This window comes from Oncorhynchus gorbuscha, linkage group LG12 (genome assembly GCF_021184085.1).
Source record: "Oncorhynchus gorbuscha isolate QuinsamMale2020 ecotype Even-year linkage group LG12, OgorEven_v1.0, whole genome shotgun sequence".
Classification (NCBI taxonomy): domain Eukaryota; kingdom Metazoa; phylum Chordata; class Actinopteri; order Salmoniformes; family Salmonidae; genus Oncorhynchus; species Oncorhynchus gorbuscha.
In genome coordinates this window covers 32862827-32885037 of record NC_060184.1, presented here as the reverse complement: position 1 = coordinate 32885037, position 22211 = coordinate 32862827, and the positions used below count along the sequence as shown (strand labels likewise).

The 22211-nt window shown below is 43.7% G+C and overlaps 1 protein-coding gene across 25 annotated transcripts in view; it reads right to left on the bottom strand.

Moving 5' to 3' along the window:
* The window catches only part of LOC123990888 (neurexin-3b-like), a 572598-nt gene that overhangs the window by 5701 nt on the left and 544686 nt on the right, over window positions 1-22211 (bottom strand). For 19 of the 25 annotated variants that reach the window (XM_046291875.1, XM_046291871.1, XM_046291877.1 and 16 more), the window contains one exon: window positions 9898-9979. In XM_046291875.1, the coding sequence (XP_046147831.1) occupies window positions 9898-9979 (82 nt within the window). Of the gene's footprint in view, window positions 1-1045; window positions 1661-9897; window positions 9980-22211 lie in introns of all 25 variants that reach the window. The other 6 variants (XM_046291876.1, XM_046291872.1, XM_046291862.1 and 3 more) reach the window with 4 other exon arrangements.

Genomic DNA, 22211 nt, shown 5'->3' with positions numbered 1-22211 from the left:
ACTAAGATCATGATTAGGTGATTATTGGAGTCAGGTGTGTTAGCTGGGGTTGGGACAAAACTGTGACACCAATCAGGTCCTCGAGAACTGGAATTGCCCACCCCTGTTTTAACTAATAATGCTCAAGTTTTGCTGAAAGGCAAAGATAGCTTGCTCTATAGTCTTGTAGTTTTTGTAGCTACTGACTTCTCTGCATTCCTAATATAAAGCAATAGGGCATCAGCATGAAGTGAAAAATTGCTATCCCACGTGGGTTTGGATTATTGGCCAATGTAAATAATAATGGAGATAGTGGTTAACCTTGTCTGGTTCCTCTCGGGTGCAGAGACCAGGCTAAACTTTCTGTATCTATTGTTAGGGTCTAATTCAATGAAACTGAGCAAAATATTTTTCTTATATTCATGTTGTCTCTATGGTGACTTCAGTAGGCTTCCACCACTAGCCCCTTGCCTTTTGACTTATCTTATACAGTTACCACAATGGCACAAAGTCACCTGACAGTTCAACAACAACAACTGAATGTTCTGCTTTTATTTATTGTCAAGTGTATTATATCAGTATCAGTTACTGTATGTGTGTTCTTGGCTAGTCTTGGAACATGGCAGTTTGCTATGTATCTATCATTTCTATTACCTCCTCTTGTTCTTTATTATAGTATTTTACTATTAGGTTTGTTTCTAAAAACATTCAAAAGTAACATCCAGATGTCGGTTGAATCTGCATAAACCTCTTGCCAAGGTGGCTAGCTTATACACTGCAAAGGCTCGTCACAAACAGGGCACTAAAAGAAGATGCAAATCTCCAATAACGATAAAAATGATACAAAAGAAAACAAAGGGGGAAAAAAATACGTAAAGCAAAGCAAACACAGTTCAGACTGTCAAACATAGTTCGAGCAAACTTCTTCAACATTCACAAACTAAAGGCACAGATAGATTTATCCATAAGATGGATTAGTACGTAGAAAGAGGTGAAATAAAGTCAGCTTGGAAAATCATAATAGAGCCTACAAAAAAAAATAGTTTTCAAAAGGAAGAAAGCATACCATCAATTTTGTGCACTTACATCAACAAATTGCCCGCATGATTTTGGCAGGAAGAAAACAATTTACAAAAGAAAGTTGTGTGAGAATGCTTTTGGACAAGTTAGGTTAGTTTCTTTTGAACAATTTTGATTAATTGAGTAAGTTATTTCTCTTTTAGACAGGATGGTACAGGGAGGAAACAACACATACATCCACACATCATGACATGAAAAATAATCTTCACCATTCTGTTCAGGATATTATTAGTATTTTTTAAACTTTTGATATAGTCGTTTTTGTTTTTATAAAAAGAAAACTGTACATCTATAGATAAGTCTTGGCTTTGTGAGAGATAAGCTGCTTTTAAGTAGCTTCTCCATAAATATCTACAGTCTGATTATTGAGCGTTTTCTTTCTCCTTTAACTTGAACTTCGTTGTTCATTAGTTTTGAACGAATGGATGACTGTATCTTTACTTCTCTATGGAAAGGGGGTTGGGGGGGGGGTGGGAGGGGGGGAGGGAGACCTATGAACAGACTAGGTAAAAAATGACATAGATGGGGGTGAATGTGTACGTCAGTTGCCATGTCCATGTAAAGGTGGCACGAAGCGGCCGGGCGGCATTAGAGCTTTTGGCTGTAAGGAAGGGATGGGGACATACAAACCATGAGCATGTACATGCCCATCTACAGAAGAGAACAGCACTTTCAACACAGTTTTTTTTTACAAACCCTAAGCTGCAACTTCTTTCTTTGCCATGCACAAATGAATAATCAATGAATTCATTCTAATCCAAATGTAATCAAAATTGCTAATTTAAATAACAGGAAAGAATATATCAGTGTAAGAACAGCTTTGAAACAATTTGAAACAGATAGTGGTGAGGATACTTGCATTTGAGTTTTCTTCAATTTTCTCTTAATAAAATGATTTCGTAATCTGTTATTGTATAATGGGCCAGGTGTTTTGGGGAACCAATCAGAGCTGTGGATTTCCAACCACAGTCGACCAATCAAAATCATTAAGAAGAAATGAAGAAATGTACTCATTAAGAATGAATGTCTTCATAACATTATCAATAGTACTTCTAAGCTAATTATCAGATTGTAAAAGAGGTAATTTGGAGCAATTTCAGTAATTAATTAACATAGATATCCACATATATGTATATTTACATATATGTACAAACAGACAAATTAAAAGAACAATTGGCAAGCAAGAAATTCAAAGCATAAAAAATTCTCACACACTATCAAAGAGGAACAACCAGAAAGCACACACTGAGGCAGACGTAGAGAGGAGGGACAGTTCGTAGGGGTCATTGTCTCCACCTTCATATAGTAACTAATAATAATAACATTATTATTAGTTATTTCTTTATGAAATACATATCTGTTGTTAGTATTTTTAAAACACAAAACAGGCGTGCAATCTGGGTGTACGTCAGAGAGAGGTTAGGTAATATTGGACATTTGATGTTTTTGTTGTTTTTGCCATTAGATTCATGGTTAGTGCATGCTTTAAGTAAGTTGCATTTAGGGAGAGTAATATACAGTAACAGTATAGCAAGCTGGGGGTCATGGTGTCAGGAGGGGTTAAAGGTCACTAGAGGTCATTTACCAAAGGCTGTAGGGTATATTGTTTCAGGCAAAGAACCATTTACTATTACTTACATTAACCATCTGGTAGGAAGAAGGAAAACCATTTGTCATAGTCTTTACCTAATTAATCAACTTGGAAGTTAATTAATTAACGTCGGCTTTTATTACATTTAGTTTAGTTCAGTTTTATGCTAATGCATATCCAACAGCCTTTGCTTGACAGATAAACAATGTTCTGACGAAGTTCCACAAGAGGGCACAAGGAGATGGGGCTATCCAGACCCCATGGGGACAATAACATTTCTTTTTAGATCTATAGTCCAGGTTCTTCTGCTTTTGGCTCTGGAACAGTTCTCTGAGAGACGTGAGTGGATGAAATGGTATATTTAGGTTTATCACTATGGAAGAGAGCTTTAATATCTTTAGTGTTATTGGTTGGTACTTGCGTTATGATGTCAATGTGCATGTCACGTTATTTAGCCAACAACATACAGGGTCCGTGGATCACCGCCAAGCCCAGGTGTGTAGTCTAGAGACAATGTACCCTGCTCTGTACACCAATTCAGCGTTTCTGTTGCCATTGTGTGGCTATGGTAATGTTTTAATCAGGAATCGGCTACCTGCCTTGTTGGATAAACAGTAGCATCGCTCACTAAGTGATTTCAGAGTCTGTTTATCTCCATCTACCCTGTATCGTCTTGGCCTTATTTGAATCCGTACGCTCACTCCTTCATTCCTGAACTAAAAGCTTTTGGCAATTGTTAGCTTTCCTGCTAGATCAACAAAACCTTTGCATCCCATCCGAAGGGAGCTGCCTGGGTGTGAGAGAGAGTGTGTGTGTGTGTGTTTGTGTTTCTGAGAGGTGTGTGTGGCTCTGGGAAGCAAAAGCTTGCCAGAGGACCTTGACGTTTTAGTAAACACTTTAATCCTCTGCGTTAGCTCTCTTACAAGCACTGCACATTTCACAGTGTTTTACCTCAGCGCAAACACTGCACGTTCTAATGAGTTTGCTTAACGAGATGCCGTTCGTATTCGTTTTCTCAGCTAATGTCAACACGGAGGGGCTTTGTGCTAAGCCTACAGTGTACACTTCAGCAGACCTGGAGGTACACTAGTTAGTGTTTCCTTTCTCTTTTTCTCGCTCTCTTTCTTTCTCCCATGGTGATGAAGTCTCGAAAGCAAGCCTCGGGACTAAATGGGGAAGCAGCACGATGCACTAACATTCTGACGCCATCCTTTAAAAACAAAGTGTTCCTCTCAGACAGACGAACGCTGATGTAGGATGAGTCAGACAGGACGGGACAAAAGCAGATTGAACAAAACCGTCCTCGACCTCACTAAATCAACTCAAATGTTATTGGTCACGTACACATACAGTACATCCACCCCGATCATCCTTAGGGAACCAGGATGTTGGTCAAGATCTGCAGAGAGCTGCAGTAACTCTCCTCCCCAAGTTTCAGGTTTTATTAGCCGTATGTCCAGGATCCACGCGGTAGTTGGAGTTGTCAAACCGGTGAGCAGCTGCCCTTGCAACCCTTCTCACCAAGCCACACCCATCCCACTCACGTGACAAGGTTCAGAGCGAGAAAGTGTAGGCTGTATAGAAATAATGACACTAAAATAGAAAAATCACAAACAAAATAGGGAGGAATTCCATCAGCCTAATCAAGGTGTAGATTGCATCTTACATACCAGTGTTCAAACTTGTAAACAAGGCTGCATGGGATTTCTGTTCATGTGGCAATGTCGGCTTTAGGTATAATGCCAGGAGCCACTTCTTGATTTGATAGCTCTAATGCAGTTCCACCTCCGACACCGCCAAAACAACTGCTATGCGGATGTCGGCTAAAGCGGATCTGATTGAATCCAGCCCTTACTGTCAGAGCATTAAAAGGGATATACAGCACCTGGGCTTATTATAACATACAGGTACATCGTGGGAAGTCTGAGCTTTCTACCAAGCATTAACTTAAAAGTTCATCTTTTCCGCTTGAGGTAAATCTCAGCAGCATACATTTAAGAGAAGATTGACAGCTTGTCAGAATACAGACAGCAAGAAGACTTCACCAGTTTGTGAGGAAGCGCCAATGTCCTACTCTACAAGGGTGGGGGACTTTTTTTCATGGGGGTGTCCCTTATCCGGGTGTATGGGTGGGACATGGCAGATAACCCAGGGGAGAGATTTTACTTTCAGGGGGGTGTCCTCCTGCCCTATCCCTTAATGGCAGATAGCTAGGATGTTTTTTTGTTGTCAGATTGTGCTGTCCTTTGTAGGCTGGCTGGGTGCACTCCGACCTATTAAATTGGCATCCTCCAGCCAGCCACCGCGGTGTAAAGCAGCCAAGCAAGTCCCCTGTCGGCCGGTCGATTTGTCGAAGGGCCATTAAGCTCACCTCACCGCTCCGATGACATGTCAGCTGAATAACCTTTAAACTGATCTGAGGCCTGTGTCGAAGTGACAGTCAGCCCGACAGGGCCTGACGACGGCAGCTCCAGCCAGCCAAGGTCCACTGTAATGCCACTAGGCGGGAGAGAGAGAGAGAGTCACTGATCCATCCCGCTCACAGTTCACTCTCTCCTCATCGCGCCCGTCGCCCGCCTGACGCCCCCTGCTTCGTCCTGGTCCTTCATATCATCAGCACTACCATCAGCGCTACGATAAAGAAATCATGGGCTACATCCCGATCTAACACAGCCTCCTCAATGTCTTTTCTTTCCCTGTTTCCCTGCCGCCTCATGTGTTAAAGAGACATGCAGAATTAGGTTAGTCCTCCATTAGATCGCTGGGCCTATTCATCGTCGTTGATACTCTAATCGAATGGCTCACGCGGTTACATTTCACAAGATTTTATTACATGTCGTTTCTCCTTCTGCTGGATGGCTGTCCTGTGTCCTCGTTTTATGCAGGCACCGTGAGACTGAAAGTGGCGCTGTGAAGTTAACTCTCTACTGTACCTGTCGACCTGCCACTCTGCTCTTTGGGTTATTCGAAAAAGAATGTACAATGTCGCCGAATGTTGTACTGGATAAGAACATCCAAGCCAAGTGACTAAAATGTAAATGTGCAATGTAATGATTGGCCGAATTGGTTAGGGTAACCAAAGTGATTGATCATCAGCAGCATCTTTTGTAACGATGACCCCTCACAAGAGACTTGAAGAGCATGGCGACTTCCTGGTTGATCAGTCACTTTGTCAACTACTGAAGGGGCTAACATCTATCGTAGATTTAGCTGTCTAAACGAGGGTTGACAAGAAAGTAAGTTAGGGGAATTGTCCTTAATTGTGTTGTCATCTACTTATCGACCGGTACAGTGCACAACTGTAGTTCTTGCAATGGAGGTAGCACCAGGTGTAGAATATTCTGTTCCTGCACTGTTCCTGTCACCTTCTTGTGGAACTCTCTCAGGACCAGAGGGTAGTTTCAGGTTGACAGTTTTAAAACATAGACAAAACAATCACAGACAAACAGTAAGGACAGACACAATAGGTTGGCAGACATGCACAGACAAACACAGACACAGAAACAAGACCAGAAGAAGGAGGGGCGACAGTGGCTGGGTTTTAAACCACCACTGTTGCCCCTATACACATAACAACAGTGGGCAGGGCAGGGCAGGGTTAGCCTGAGAGCAAAGTTATGGGTGGAATTAGAAGCATAGAAAATGGCTGCCAATCAAATTCACATGCATTAGCAAGAAGGAGGAGGAATCACCGAGAAAGTTACAGGAAGTTAGTCTTCTAGTCTACTGTACAGTCACGTACGTATGCATGCCACAAATGCCTTCTACTAGGAGCAACAGATATAGAATAGAAAAACAGATATACTTTGTGGCAATAAAATTATTTTTATGCCATCTGCATTCAAAACAGACATGTATATGCAGAAAGGCTGAGAGAAAGAAGGCGGGGTTGGATGGGGTTGGGTTGGGGTCGGGGTAGGATGTTGTGGGGGCGGGAGTCATTCTTTCACACACAACTTTCTTGAGACAGAATGGGGTTGCCTGCACAAGGCCCAAAAAAGGATGATGGCAAGAAAATATTTTGTTGCCTTTCATTTCCTGTTGTAAATCGAAAATGGGGGATGTTTCAGAATCAGTCTTTAATGGCGCAAAAAAAAACATAAAGAAGAAGATGAGTAGGAGAACTGTTGTTTTTTTTTTCAACCACCAAAATATCATGCGGCACAAGATGAGGCAAAACGGAGGGAGCAGCTCTATCCTGGTAGATGGGCGGATGAGGGCACCAAGATAAACAAATAAATGAGTCCGGACAACTCAAATGATAACAACTGAAACAGTAAGTCAGAAAAGAGTACAGTGGAGGAGAGATGTCCGGAATGCGCTTCACCATGGAAAATTAATAGATTCAAATGAAAAAGAAACAAAACAAATTTTAAAAAACAATGTCATGCAACTGTTAACAAAACCGGGAGCAGGGGATCAGAATGAGTTTATGAATTTCTGTGTCAACATGGTGAGAGGTATGTATGTATGACTGTGTACGACTAAATGTAGTTCACTATTATCATCGCTATATGAGGGGGGTACCAAGTTGACTCAATTCTGACTAACAAGTTCATAGTATACTGTAGTTACTGACTTACTAACATTTTTGCTTTTGAGAAAAGTTGGGTTTTAAGTTTGAACGTTACACTTTTAAATTGTTCAAGCTGTCAGCCATGTCCATTTAATTTCTTTTAGGGTAAATACAGATGTTGTAACTCCATGACACGAGATAACATAAAGTTATCGTATGTATAGCTTTGCAGAGGAAAGTACTTCCTCCCGACAATAGTCAAATCAAAAAGACCACGTTCGGAAAAAGATAACATTCCTGCTAAAAAAACCTTATGCGCAATTTCCACGCCAACGAATGTTACAAGAAAACTACAAGATGACAAAGCTCTAGAGATAAACTGTGGAATTACTTCCTTATCCCTGTGCACATATTCAGGAACCTATCTAAAACCTAAATATATAAATAAATAAGCAGAATCGTCGATCCATGATCTTCTACCAGGAATAACAGGATAGGCGAACATCGCATTTCAATTGGTCTTAATGGAATCTGCTTCACATTGTGCTCCGTGAAAAGTGGACATATGTTTCGTAATTAGCCCGGGCATATTTAGGCAGATTAGTGGGGCATTAATTAGTGTTCTATGATGGCATTTTGAAGGACAGCCCAGTAATTAAAACGATTTTACTCGCTAGTGAATGACTGCCACAGGGCTTCAGGGGAGGAGAGAGAGGGGGAAGAGGTCATTCACACCATAGATATACACTCACTGGCAAGTTTATCTAGTACAGGGTCGGAGCCCCCTTTGCCTCCAGAACAGCCTGAATTATCCAGGGGCATTCTACATGCTGTTGGTAACGTTCTACAGGGATGTTGGTGGTGATGGCGTGCCGACTGGAGCCACTTCTTCTTGTTTTTAGCTGATAGGAATGGAACCCACTGCAACAGCCCATCCGTGACGAGGATCGACGAATTGTGCATTCCCGGAGATGCGTTTCCGAGATGTACTGAGACATTACTTGTGTGATTGTGGCACATCTGTTAGCTTGCACGATTCTTGCCATTCTCCTTCGACCTCTCTCATCAACGAGCTGTTTCCGCCCACAGGACTGCCGCTGACTGGATGTTTGTTTTGGTTTGTCGCACCATTCTCAGTAAACCCTAGTCATTTCTATTTCTGTGCTGGTTCACCCACTGAACCAGACAGTATTAGTTAGTACCTATTCATTCTCAGGAGCAATAGGAGTCCATCTGGCTTTATTAAGCTCTGTTGGGAACATGATTGACAGCTTGATGTGAATATTAACATGCATGAAACCCTAAACCCAAGTCGTCTCAAAACAAGTGACATGTTTCCATTTAAAACACACTTAATTATCACCTCTGGTGTAATGTGTTATGATTATTTCACACTACTGTAGAGGGAAGTGAGAGCTACAGTGCCTTCAGAAAGTATTCATACCCCTTGACTCGTTCCACATTTGGATGTGTTACAGCTTGAATTCTAAATTGATCCAAAAATAAATAAATGGACAAATTGAAAACATTTTTTTTAGACATGTTTGCAAATGTATTGAAAATAAATATCTAATTTGCATAAGTATTCACACCCCTGTGCCATGACACTCCAAATTCATTTGGCTGTATGTGAATACTTAGTTAAATGAGACATTTTTGTACTTCATTTTTGAATACATTTAGAAAAATGTCGAAAAACATATTTTCACTTTGTCACCATGGGGTACTGTGTGAAGATTGGTAGAAATGATAATATATATTTCATCAATTTTGAGTTCAGGCTGTAACACAACAAAATGTGGAATAAGTAAATTCACATTTTCTAAAGTCCCCGTACATCTCACTTTAACCTGGTGTCAAAACTATATGTGTTATAGGAGAGGAGAGAGAAAAACAATGTGCACAGAAATTCGAGGATATCTGTTCTCTATTAGAATGTTTCAGGTAAGGCAAGCCTCCGACGTATAAGGAAACAAAGGAACAAACAGGAGAAAGAGAGAGGAGGAGGACTGGGTCCGTTGCAGTTAGTCTGCCACATATCACAGTATCTATGCTGAAAGCATTTTGTTCTTTGAAAAATAGATCTCAAAATGTATCCTTTGTGGAGAAGACGCACACACACACACAGCAAGAAACATGTCAACCATATAAAACAGGACAGATACATTTTGAAGCATCAGTTTGGACAGGTGAACATGGAGCTTGATACTAATTTTGTACTTTTTGATTGAAAGTTTGCTCTCTTGAATGCTGAGAGAACAAAATTAGTATTAACAGTTTTTAACCATGTTAACGACCAAAGGCCCCATAGCTAAGTGTAACTTAAATTAGAGACTATACTTAAACTATATCACTGACTATAGGCTATCACGCTATACTATATGTGGGTGTGTGTAGAACTATGTATATATGCAGTTACTTACAGATTGGAGCCTAAACATAACTTCAAACTTTTCTAGAGAGGGCATGCTAAGGATATTATCTTACTTTCATCCAACTCCAATGTGCTTAGAGCTCTTTCCACTCTCCATTTAGCTAAAACCGTAGACTCGTGCTACCGCGTCTCTCGGTGCTTTTAGGGAGTCTTTTACAGTTACACTTTAGGCTCCCGTGGGACATGATGCTTAGAGGAGAACGGACCCTCTCTTTTTGGTTTGGGTTGCAAATCAAAGTAAGAAAGAAAGAACGACTGGTAGCTCTGAGCAAGCACAACTCGACACACCCATCCCACCTGCGTGTCCGGAATCACACTCCTCCAGATCCTCGTCGTCGCTGGAACACTCTGCCGACGATACTATGTCATCTGTCGTCTGCTGGTGGAAGTGAGACACAGAGACGCACAGAGACAGACAGACAGAGAGAAGACGACAAAAGAACATGGTGAGACCGAACAGCACATTGAGTCACCAACGCACACTGGGAATCACCACAGGTTAAAGATATCTGTATGGAGACTGTTTCGAATCGGCCGAGCGGAGAAAATCAGAACAAATTGGACAGTTCTCGATTTCCTTGTCCCAAATCTTTTATTCCGTAGATCCTCAACCCCAGGACGTGGGTGCTCACATTACACCATGATTCCCGAGTCGATCCCGCCCCTGCGTTTCTCGGTTGTCAAAGGAAAAAAATGCCGACACGCAACCGGCGAGCTGCTTTATTAGAGGGCACATTGTTATGTGGAGAAACATCCAGAATATGGATCCGCAAATGGTTGGACACACTTGAACTTTTAGGGTAATGATATCACTTTTATAATAGAAAAACAGGTTGCTACAGGGGATAGGCTATTTTATTCCAGCCTTTATCTTTTTGGTTTCTGTCATGGTAGGACACAGAGGTAATATTGAAAAGGCTGCGTTCTCTCCACAGCTTCATCAATCTGTCTTCCGTTACCTCGGTCCACACGGTGTGTGTTGTTGTTGCTTTCCTCTTCCCCATGATTGGGCGAGTTTGTTGAGCATGGCCCGGTACCCCGGGTGGGTGGGGATTTCACTTAATGACCAATAGAATGGTCTAAATTGTACAATCTCCGCTCACCCGGGTCACCGGTCCACGCAAAACGAACCCACACATGGTTTTGGTCTCACACGCCGAGTGCTTCTTGGCTATTGGCAGTAGTCCTTGCCCAATCTTGTCGTGGCCCTGCTCATACTACAATATGCTCGTTAAAAAATGACTGGGACATCCAGCAAGGGTCTGGAGGATGGAACAGCCATCATCGGTGCGTCCTTGACACGCTCAAACTACACGAGTTCCGACGTACTGATCCTAGCCCAAGTTCATAGGGTTTAACCCTGATCAGGAACATTTGTTGGGAACGGCAAAAAACGTGGCAAAACATTCCCCTACTACCATCCCATTCAAGACATCTAGCCAGCTTATACTGCACGGTGCGTTTTCAGAATATTCCAGCCCGGGCTGAGAGCCCTACAGTATATATCATCTCAAGTCAAACATCTTTCATTGTGTTTATTATTCTTTACATAGTGTTCTCTCCTCCCTCTCTGCCTGCAGATTGTTTTCCTTTTAGCGTTCCTCTCCTTCCTGCTCAAGTTATTTACAGCCTGCTCCTCCTCTCCTCCTTCCTCTGCAATCAATGGCCTCTCATGAAACACCCAGAGCCACAGATCAGCCTTGTCCTACTGAAACGCTGTGATTTGTTGCAGCAGAGAGGGGGAATGGTCGGGAGACGGTGAGTGGATCCCAAATGGCACCATTTTCCCTATTAGTGCACTACGTTTGACCAGGGCACATAGGGCTCTGGTCAAAATTAGTGCACTATATAGGGAATAGGGTGCCATTTGGGATACAGGCGGATTTGAGGCGATTGCCGACCGGGTGGATTATCAGCCAACCTCCACTATCCCACAATTCAGATTTATCCCCTCGCCTCTTCTCTCGGGCCTCACCTGGGGAGGACAGAGGGGTCGTATTTCAGCATGGCGGGGAGCGGCGTTTATTAGAAGGGATCAGCAGGTAGATAAAATAAGAGGTGTCACAGAGCAGGGTTATGAAATCACAGCGCTGATTGAGTTTGCAGAGCTGGACCACCACGCTGCCTGCTAGGCTCTAAATATCATTGAGTTTGACAGACTAATGAAACGCGGCTGCTGCTGCCGGCACCTCCTCCGCCATCTCCATGATAGCTGTAGCCGCCCAGGAGAAGGCATGCAGGCAGTTAGGCTCACCACCATGGCCCTGATATGCCAGCGAATACACATACTCCACGGTTAGGGAGTCTATTTATTATAATATATTCAGAGAGAGAGAGAGAGAGAGAGAGAGAGAGAGAGAGAGAGAGAGAGGGGGGGGGAGAGAAAGAGGGAGAAAGAGAGAGAGAGGGAGAGAGAAAGAGAGAGAGGGAGAGAGAGGGAGAGAGAAAGAGGGAGAAAGAGGGAGAGAGAGGGAGAGAGAAAGAGGGAGAAAGAGAGAGAGAGGGAGAGAGAAAGAGAGAGAGGGAGGGAGGGAGAGGGAGAGAGAGAGAGAGAGAGAGAGAGAGAGAGAGAGAGAGAGAGAGAGAGAGAGAGAGAGAGAGAGAGAGAGAGAGAGAGAGAGAGAGAGAGAGAGAGAGAGAGAGAGAGAGAGAGAGAGAGAGAGAGAGAGAGAGAGAGGGTGATGTGGTTATGTGTGTGTGTGTGAGGAAGAGAGACTGAATTGCTGTAAAATATATAATATACTTTTCCATATTTTGTTATGTTACAGCCTTAATCTAAAGTGGATAAAAACCAGAAATACCTTATTTATGTAAGTATTCAGACCCTTTGCTATGAGACTCGAAATTGAGCTCAGGTGCATCCTGTTTCCATTGATCATCTTTAAGATGTTTCTACAACTTGATTGGAGTCCACCTGTGGTAAATTCAATTGATTGGACATGATTTGGAAAGGCACACACCTGTCTAAATAAGGTCCCGCTATTGGCGGTGCATGTCAGAGCAAAAACCAATTCATGAGGTCAAAGGAATTGCCCGTAGAGCTCCGAGACAGGATTGTGTCGAGGCACAGATCTGGGGAAGGGTACCAAAACATTTCTGCAGCATTGTAAGTCCCCAAGAACACAGTGGCCTCCATCATTTTTAAATGGAAGAAGTTTGGAACCAACAAGACTCTTCCTAGTGCTGGCCGCCCGGCCAAACTGAGCAATCGGGGGAGAGGGGCCTTGGTCAGGAAGGTGACCAAGAACCCGATGGTCCTTCTGGCAGAGCTCTAGAGTACCTCTGTGGAGATGGGAGAACCTTCCAGAAGGACAACCATCTCTGCAGCACTCCACCAATCAGGCCTTTATGGTAGGGCCCGGGCTTGAACCCGATCGAACATCTCAGAAGAGACCTGAAAATAGCTGTGCAGCAACGCTCCCCATCCAACCTGACTGAGCTTGAGAGGATCTGCAGAGGAGAATGGGAGAAACTCCCCAAATACAGGTGTGCCAAGCTTGTAGCGTCATACCCAAGAAGACTCAAGGCTGTAATCTCTGCAAAATGTGCTTCACCAAATTATTGAGTAAATGGTCTGAATACCTATGTAAATGTGACTTTTCGGTTTTAAAAAAATATCTAAATTAGATAAGCGTTTAAAAACCTGTTTTTGCTTTGTCATTATGGGGTATTGTGTGTAGATTGATTAGGGGAAAAAAACAATATAATCCATTTTAGAATAAGGCTGTAACCTAACAAAATGTGGAAAAAGTCAAGGGGTCTGAATACTTTCCGACAGCACTGCATATGATATGATTAATTGAAGTCACATTATGTGTGTAAAAAGCCTGTATATTCCTGAGAGAATATATTGCTTGCAAGTTATTCTGATAGTAAATGCAGGAAAGGACACAGAGTGAAGTGAAGGAAACTAACTCAGAGTTTAAAACAAAGGCTGTTCCACCAATCTCAGTCTCTCCCTACACATCTCAGCTCACTATAAATCAGAAAAACCTCAACTAGCCTGTACCCCCGCACACTGACTCGGTACCGGTGCCCCCAGTATTTAGCCTCGTTATTGTTATTCTTATTGTGTTACTTTTTATTACTTTTTATTTTAGCCTACTTGGTAAATATTGTCTTCTTCTTGAACTGCACTGTTGGTTAAGGGCTTGTAAGTAAGCATTTCACGGTAAAGTCTACACTTGTTGTATTCAGCATTTCACGGTAATGTCTACACTTGTTGTATTCAGCATTTCACGGTAAAGTCTACACTTGTTGTATTCAGCATTTCACGGTAAAGTCTACACTTGTTGTATTCAGCATTTCACGGTAAAGTCTACACTTGTTGTATTCAGCATTTCACGGTAAAGTCTACACTTGTTGTATTCAGCATTTCACGGTAAAGTCTACACTTGTTGTATTCAGCATTTCACGGTAAAGTCTACACTTGTTGTATTCAGCATTTCACGGTAAAGTCTACACTTGTTGTATTCAGCATTTTACGGTAAAGTCTACACTTGTTGTATTCAGCATTTTACGGTAAAGTCTACACTTGTTGTATTCAGCATTTCACGGTAAAGTCTACACTTGTTGTATTCAGCATTTCACGGTAAAGTCTACACTTGTTGTATTCAGCATTTCACGGTAAAGTGTACACTTGTTGTATTCAGCATTTCACGGTAAAGTCTACACTTGTTGTATTCAGCATTTCACGGTAAAGTCTACACTTGTTGTATTCAGCATTTCACGGTAAAGTCGACACTTGTTGTATTCAGCATTTTACGGTAAAGTCTACACTTGTTGTATTCAGCATTTCACAGTAAAGTCGACACTTGTTGTATTCAGCATTTCACGGTAAAGTCGACACTTGTTGTATTCAGCATTTCACGGTAAAGTCGACACTTGTTGTATTCAGCATTTCACGGTAAAGTCAACACTTGTTGTATTCGGCGCATGTGGCAAATGAAGTTTGATTTGATTTGTTTCCACCGCTTCAGCCCAAAACATCCTCATGCCTGTACCCATCTACTTGTATGTAACCCATGCTCTTCGCACTGTGCACACTGAACATGTTTGAAGCCTGTGTGCCTGAGGGGGTCTCTGCCCTGAGGCTCTCACCTGTTCTCCAATACGTCTCACAGCATAGAGACGTCGGGGTCTAGGAACAAATGTACCACACTCTCACAGCAGAGGGAACCCACGTCTGAGTTGGAAAACAAACCCCACAACAGGACAAGAGGAGATTGGCCACCGTGCGACAGGCAGCAGGGTGCTCTGTCGGGAAGTAGAGGGATGGCGAGGTGGTGGGTTGATGCTTTCTGTCTGAGTTTAGAGACAAACCCACAACAGGACCATAGGAGATGTGACAGGCAGCAGGGTGTTGTGTCAGGCAGTAACAAAGCTATCATGGCTCTCAGCCTGGGAAATCCGTCTCTTACTGGGCTTTGTAATCTCTGTCCTCTCTCTCTGACCCAACCTCACACAGAGGCCAGAATACTAGCAGCACTGAAAAGAAAAGACTTCAGGGGTTTGGGGTTCGACAAAATAAGGAAAATCTGTGTTGGTTCCTTCACTTTATACAGGCTTGATGAAAGTTCACATGCATATCCTCTATTTTTGGAACTTAACACAGATCAGACTGCCTGACATAGATTACATTCACAGTCAAATCCACAAGGATTTCAACTGAGATGTTGGAGATCGTCTGGGCTTCTGAAGCTTTAATCCTCACCGTTGCGCTGATGCCAAACCAATGAACTGATGCCTGCATTATGAATCACACCACCTGTCTCCTAGACGGTCAGAAACATCAATCATTCCAATGCCTGTGCATTGAAGACAGCAATAGTGTTTCCTGCCTATGTATTATGCTATAGTGTAGAATAATGATGTGCACGGCCGGCAGGACTACAGAAAGGGATTTCACAGCTGAAGGAATCTAATTCTTAGGCTAAATCTCCATAGCGTAGAGTGGGATATATTTTGGCAACAAAGTGATTTATTTTTTACTGCAATTATTCTCAACAAACTGTCTCATCTTCATTTGTGGAAGCGAGTGTGAGTGTGTGTGGCGGATTGTGTGTGCGTGAGCCGAAGGGGATTACAGGGTGGCGGTGCAGTGTGTGCGTGTGTGTGTGTATTGGTGTGTTTCAGTGTGTGTGCTTGTGTGTGTGTGTGTGTGTGTGTCTGCGCCTGTGTACATATGTGTGTGGCCATGCGGGTTTGCGTAATGTGAATGATTCCAGGCTAATGTACATCTGACATACACCATATAATGGGGTTACATCATCCTTAAACAACAAAGAAATGAGACATAAATCGAGACCCAGACGACAGAGCTCATTATAACAGCCGTTACCTTTGACGTGGGCATTCTACAAGGATCCCTCTGAGATCAATACAGACAGCTTCCGATACACACGCAGGCACACACCCACCGTAAACACACACACACACACACACACACACACACACACACACACACACACACACACACACACACACACACACACACACACACACACACACACACACACACACACACACACACACACACACACACACACACACACACACACACACACACACAGCCTAGCCATTTTCCTTGTGGTGCTACAAAATGGTGGACATGGGTGATTCTCCCTCCCCGTCTGTTTTTAGGGAACTAATCAGTGCTTCCAAGAGTCTCAGAATCATCCAGCCTTGCGCTGCAACCACCATTATCAGGCCGAGCATATAATTACCACTGGCAACTGAAGAAATCACCAGCTAGACGGCGCAATCAGGCTTGACCCTCCAAAAAAAGGTGTCGATTTTAATCACATTCAAGAACAAAACTTTGAGCTAAAAACTAGAAAAAGGCTCTTATCATAGTCACTTTGAGGATGATAAATATTAAAATATTCAAATATTCACTGATGTTTCACGTTTTTTTTCGCACAGTTTGGAGCACGCAATGAAAACGTTATCTCTATGGTTTGGGCGGAGTATGAGAACCACGTTGAACAGTTAAGGTATTTTGTTGGAGGACGGGAGAGCACAACTTTCACGGGAACACGGGAAGTGCTTTCACAGTTTCATCCATCACGCTCACACCTGAGGTTAGTGAGGCATGGCAGGTGAGGTGCTGTGAGAACACCACAGCACACTGCAGCTACAGCAGGACACTGAGAGATCCTCATCGTCAAGGCCACTGACATTATAGTTACACAACCGTAATATAATCGACCACCCCTGTGTCTTTGTTAAAAACTGTAACAAAGAGAGCGAAAGAAAGAGAGAGAGAGAGCGAGAGAGAGAGTAAAATTACACATACATAATAGTACTAGAGAGAACACACTATACTTTATTTAATTGAACTGTAGTTGAATGTGTTGGACATCCCAGAACCATTTCTTTGTTTACATTTGGATATGTACCACTCTGGCCCATCCTATATTCCCGGTGATCTGATAAGCCCTACTTCAGCCCCGACACACTCTGCATGGTGAGACAGTAGAAAGGCAAACATGCTGTAACACTGTCCTTTCCCCCTGGGTCTGTAAGAACAACACAACACATCTCTAGCTCAACAGGATCTCTGCTACAGAATTATAAGATGGTATAGACCCGTGTCAGAGCCTAAGGAAAGAGATGGTCAAATGTGCTCGTATATTCATATACGGTGACATATCACGAAGCAGGGGTTGTTACGTATTGCACATTACGCCTAGACTGTTATCTGAGCAAATACCCTGCTCCGCTTTCTACCCAGAGGAAACAGAGGGAAAAAACCTTTGAGGTAGAAGACAACAGCATGCATCTACAATGCATCTCAAACATCTAAACCCCATTTGCTTTATTTATAATGCAACAACAGAACCCCTATGGCGAAGAGATCTTTTCCTGGCAGGTGAAAACAAAGGAAGCATGAACAAATTCTAACTCAAGCTCTCTCTTTTATAGCCTATGACCATTTCCATTGATATCATCTAGCTGAGTGAGTTGTTGCCGTGGAGATCAGAGTGGCCACAGTAGAGGAAGGGAGGAACGCGGAATAATAAGCATGTTCCAATTCCCTGGGGCACCTTGTTGCGGTAATCATGTAGTAATCTCAAAAAAGTGTTAAACAAATCAAAATTGATTTTATATTTGAGATTCTTCAAAGTAGCCACCCTTTGCCTTGATGACTGCTTTGTATACTCTTGGCATTCTCTCAACCAGCTTCATGAGGTAGTCATCTGGAATGCATTTCAATGAATAGATGTGCCTTAAAGTTATTGTGTCAAATTTATTTTCTTCTTAATGTGTTTGAGCCAAGCAGTAGTGTTGTGACAAGGAAGGGTTGGTAAACAGAAGATGCCCTATTTGGTAAAAGACCAAGTCCATATTATTGCAAGAACAGCTCATTTAAGCAAAGAGGAATGACAGTCCATCATTACTTTAAGACATGAAGGTCAGTAAATTCGGAAAAGTTTCTTCAAGTGCAGTCGCAAAAACCATCAATCACTATGATGAAACTGGCTCTCATCAGGACCGCTACAGGAAAGGAAGACCCAGAGTTACCACTGCTGCAGAGGATCAGTTCATTAGAGTTACCTGACTCAGAAATTGCAGCACAAATAATGTTTCACAGAGTTCAAGAAACAGACACATCTCAACATCAACTGTTCAGAGGAATCCTTCATGGTCGAATTGCTGCAAGGAAACCACTACTGAAGGACACCAATAAGAAAAAGAGACTTGCTTAGGCCAAGAAACACAAGCAATGGACATTAGATGGGTGGAAATCTGTTATTTAGTCTGATCAGTCCAAATTTGAGATTTTTGGTTCCAACCACCGTGTCTTTGTGAGACGCAGAGTAGGTGAACGCATGTGTAGTTCCCACCGTGAAGCATGGAGGAGGAGGGGTGATGGTGTGGGGGTGCTTTGCTGGTAACACTGTATGTGATATATTTAGAATTCAAGGCACATTTAACCAGCATGGCTACCACAGATTTCTGCAGTGATACTCCATCCCATCTGGTTTGCGCTTAGTGGGACTATCGTTTGTTTTTCAACAGGACAATGACTCAACACACCTCCAGGCTGTGTAAGAGCTATTTGACCAAGAATGAGAGTGATGGAGTGCTGAATCAGATGTTCTGGCCTCCACAATCATACAGATTGACTGACCTTCATTTCTCTTTGCTTATTTGAGCTGTTCTTACCATAATATGGACATGGTCTTTTACCAAATAGGGCTTCTTCTGTATACCACCCCTACCTTGTCACAACACAACTGATTGACTCAAAAGCATTAAGAAGGAAAGAAATTCCACAAATGAAGAGGTTAACTTTTAACAAGGCACACCTGTTAATTGAAATGCATTCAAGGTGACCTTATGAAGCTGGTTGAGAGAATGCCAAGAGAGTGCAAAGCTGATGGAAAGGCTCAACCGCGAAGTGGTAGGTCACACAAGCTCACAGAACGTGACTGCCGAGTGTAGCTGAAGCGCGTAGGGCATAGAGATCGTCTGTCCCCGGTTGCAACACTCACTACCAAGTTCCAAATTGCCTCTGGAAGCAATGTCAGCACAATAACAATTCATCTGGAGCTCCATGAATTATTTTTCCATGGCCGAGCAGACCAAAAAGCCTAAGATCATCATGCGCAATGCCAAGCGTCGGCTGGAGTGTTGTAAAGGTCAACACCTTTGGATTCTGGAGCAGTGGAAACGTGTTCTCTGGAGTGATGAATCACGATTCACCATCTGGTAGTCCGTCGGACTAATCTGGGTTTGGCGGATGCCAGGAGAACGCTACCTGCCCCAATGCATAGTGCCAACTGTAAAGTTTGGTGGAGGAGGAATAATGTTCTCGGGCTGTTTTTCATGGTTTGGGCTAGGCCCTTTAGTTCCAGTGAAGGGAAATCTTAATTCAAGACCATACAATTACATTCTAGACAATTATGTGCTTTCAACTTCTTGGCAGCAGTTTGGGAAACAGTTCCTGTTTCAGCATGACAATGTTCCAGTGCACAAATCGAGGTCCATACGGAAATGGTTGGTCGAGATTGGTGTGGAAGAACTTGATTGGCCTGCACAGAGTCCTGACTTCAACCCCATCAAACACCTTTGGGATGAATTGGAACGCCGACTGCGAGCCAGGCTTAATCGCCCAACATCAGTGCCCAACCTCACTAATGCTCTTGTGGTTGAATTGAAGCAAGTCCCCGCAGCAATGTTCCAACATCTAGTAGGAAACCTTCCCAGAAGAGTGGAGGCTGTTATAGCAGCAAAGGGGGGACCAACTCCATGTTAATGCCCATGATTCTGGAATGAGATGTTCATCTAGCAGACGTCCACATACTTTTGGTCATGCAACGTACGTACAGCACAATTTGTTTTCCACCACAGACCTAAGGCATGACAATGACCAGGAACGCTCCTGGAAAACTGAAGCCAGGCTCCCATTCTCCCTTCCCCTCTCCTCCTCTCTACCCAGTCTTGTCTTCTTTTCCCTTTCTCCTCTCCTCTCCACTCTTCTCCTCCCCTCTCTCCACTTCTCTCCTCTCCTTTCCTCGTCCCTCTCTCCTCTCATCTCTACCTCTCCTTTCCTTTCCACTACTCTTGAATTGTAGTCATTCAACAGACATTCTTATCCAGAGCCACATACAGATAGCCTGGTGAGACAACCACATATTACAGTCGTAATAAGTACATTTTTCCTCAATAAAGAAGTTATCAGCAAAGTTTGTGCAAAAGTTAGTCTCCTCTACTTCCCTCTCCTCTTCTCCACTCCACTCCTCTCCTCTCCCCTGGTCTCCTCTCCTCTCCCCGCCTCCCTCCTCTCCTCCACTCTCCTCCTCTTCCCTCTCTCCTCACCCCTGGTCTCCTCTCCCCGCATCGCCCCTCCTCTCCACTTTCCTCCCCTTTCCTCTCTCCTCTCCTCCACTCTACTCCCCTCCCCTTCCTCTTCCCTATATCCTCCACTCTCCTCCTCTACTCCTGGTCTCCTCTCCTCCACTCTCCTCCTCTTCCCTCTCTCTACTCCTGTCTCCTCTCCTCCACTCTCCTCCTCTACTCCTGTCTCCTCTCCTCCACTCTCCTCCTCTTCCCTCTCTCTACTCCTGTCTCCTCTCTCCTCTCTCCTCTCTTCCACTCTCCTCCTCCTTTTCCCTCTCTCTACTCCTGTCTCCTCTCCTCTCTCCTCTCTTCCACTCTCCTCCTCCTCTTCCCTCTCTCTACTCCTGTCTCCTCTCTCCTCTCTTCCACTCTCCTCCTCCTCTTCCCTCTCTCTACTCCTGTCTCCTCTCTCCTCTCTTCCACTCTCCTCCTCCTTTTCCCTCTCTCTACTTCTGTCTCCTCTCCTCTCACCTCTCTTCCACTCTCCTCCTCCTCTTCCCTCTCTCTACTCCTCTCTCCTCTCCTCTCTCCTCTCTTCCACTCTCCTCCTCCTCTTCCCTCTCTCTACTCCTGTCTCCTCTCTCCTCTCTTCCACTCTCCTCCTTTTCCCTCTCTCTACTTCTGTCTCCTCTCCTCTCTCCTCTCTTCCACTCTCCTCCTCCTCTTCCCTCTCTCTACTCCTGTCTCCTCTCCTCTCTCCTCTCTTCCACTCTCCTCCTCCTCTTCCCTCTCTCTACTCCTGTCTCCTCTCCTCTCTCCTCTCTTCCACTCTCCTCCTCCTCTTCCCTCTCTCTACTCCTGTCTCCTCTCCTCTCTCCTCTCTTCCACTCTCCTCCTCCTCTTCCCTCTCTCTACTCCTGTCTCCTCTCCTCTCTCCTCTCTTCCACTCTCCTCCTCCTCTTCCCCTCTCTACTCCTGTCTCCTCTCCTCTCTCCTCTCTTCCACTCTCCTCCTCCTCTTCCCTCTCTCTACTCCTGTCTCCTCTCTCCTCTCTTCCACTCTACTCCTCCTCTTCCCTCTCTCTACTCCTGTCTCCTCTCTCCTCTCTTCCACTCTACTCCTCCTCTTCCCTCTCTCTACTCCTGTCTCCTCTCCTCTCTTCCACTCTCCTCCTCCTCTTCCCTCTCTCTACTCCTGTCTCCTCTCCTCTCTTCCACTCTCCTCCTCCTCTTCCCTCTCTCTACTCCTGTCTCCTCTCCTTTCCCCCAGATAGTCATCTCCTTGCCGGAAGCTTTCATTTCGATTGGCTCACGTCTGATCTGTATTATCATGTCCAATCTTAGCTTTGACAGGACGACAAGGGAGAGGCTTGTATTACAAGGGGAATCGATGTCATTCAGCCATATAACTATCAATAGGCTGACACAAGTATTTTCACTCTCTCCCTCGCAGATAGATGAGAGGGGATAAAGACAGGGGGAGAGGAGGGTGGGTGGTAGGGGCATGTATGTGATGGCCCATATACTGTATGCTATGAGCTGCAACGAGAGTTTCCGGAAGTGGATTCTCAAGCCTCGTTACCCACGGTGATATCAAATATTTGCGAGAGCAATGCTGTGCAACGTAAAAATTATATTTTCTACCGAGAATGAAAAACAATTTGTGTTAATGGAGTGCCCATCAGTTATGAATGTTTCAAACTCTGTGTTGAGAAGTCGCGGTTTTATCATTCTTTTCTGTTTCAAAAAGCACAAAAAGCAACACTAACCATGAGCATCGCGGTCTGTATTGTCCAACCACAGAGTAGATGAAAGTCACCTGAT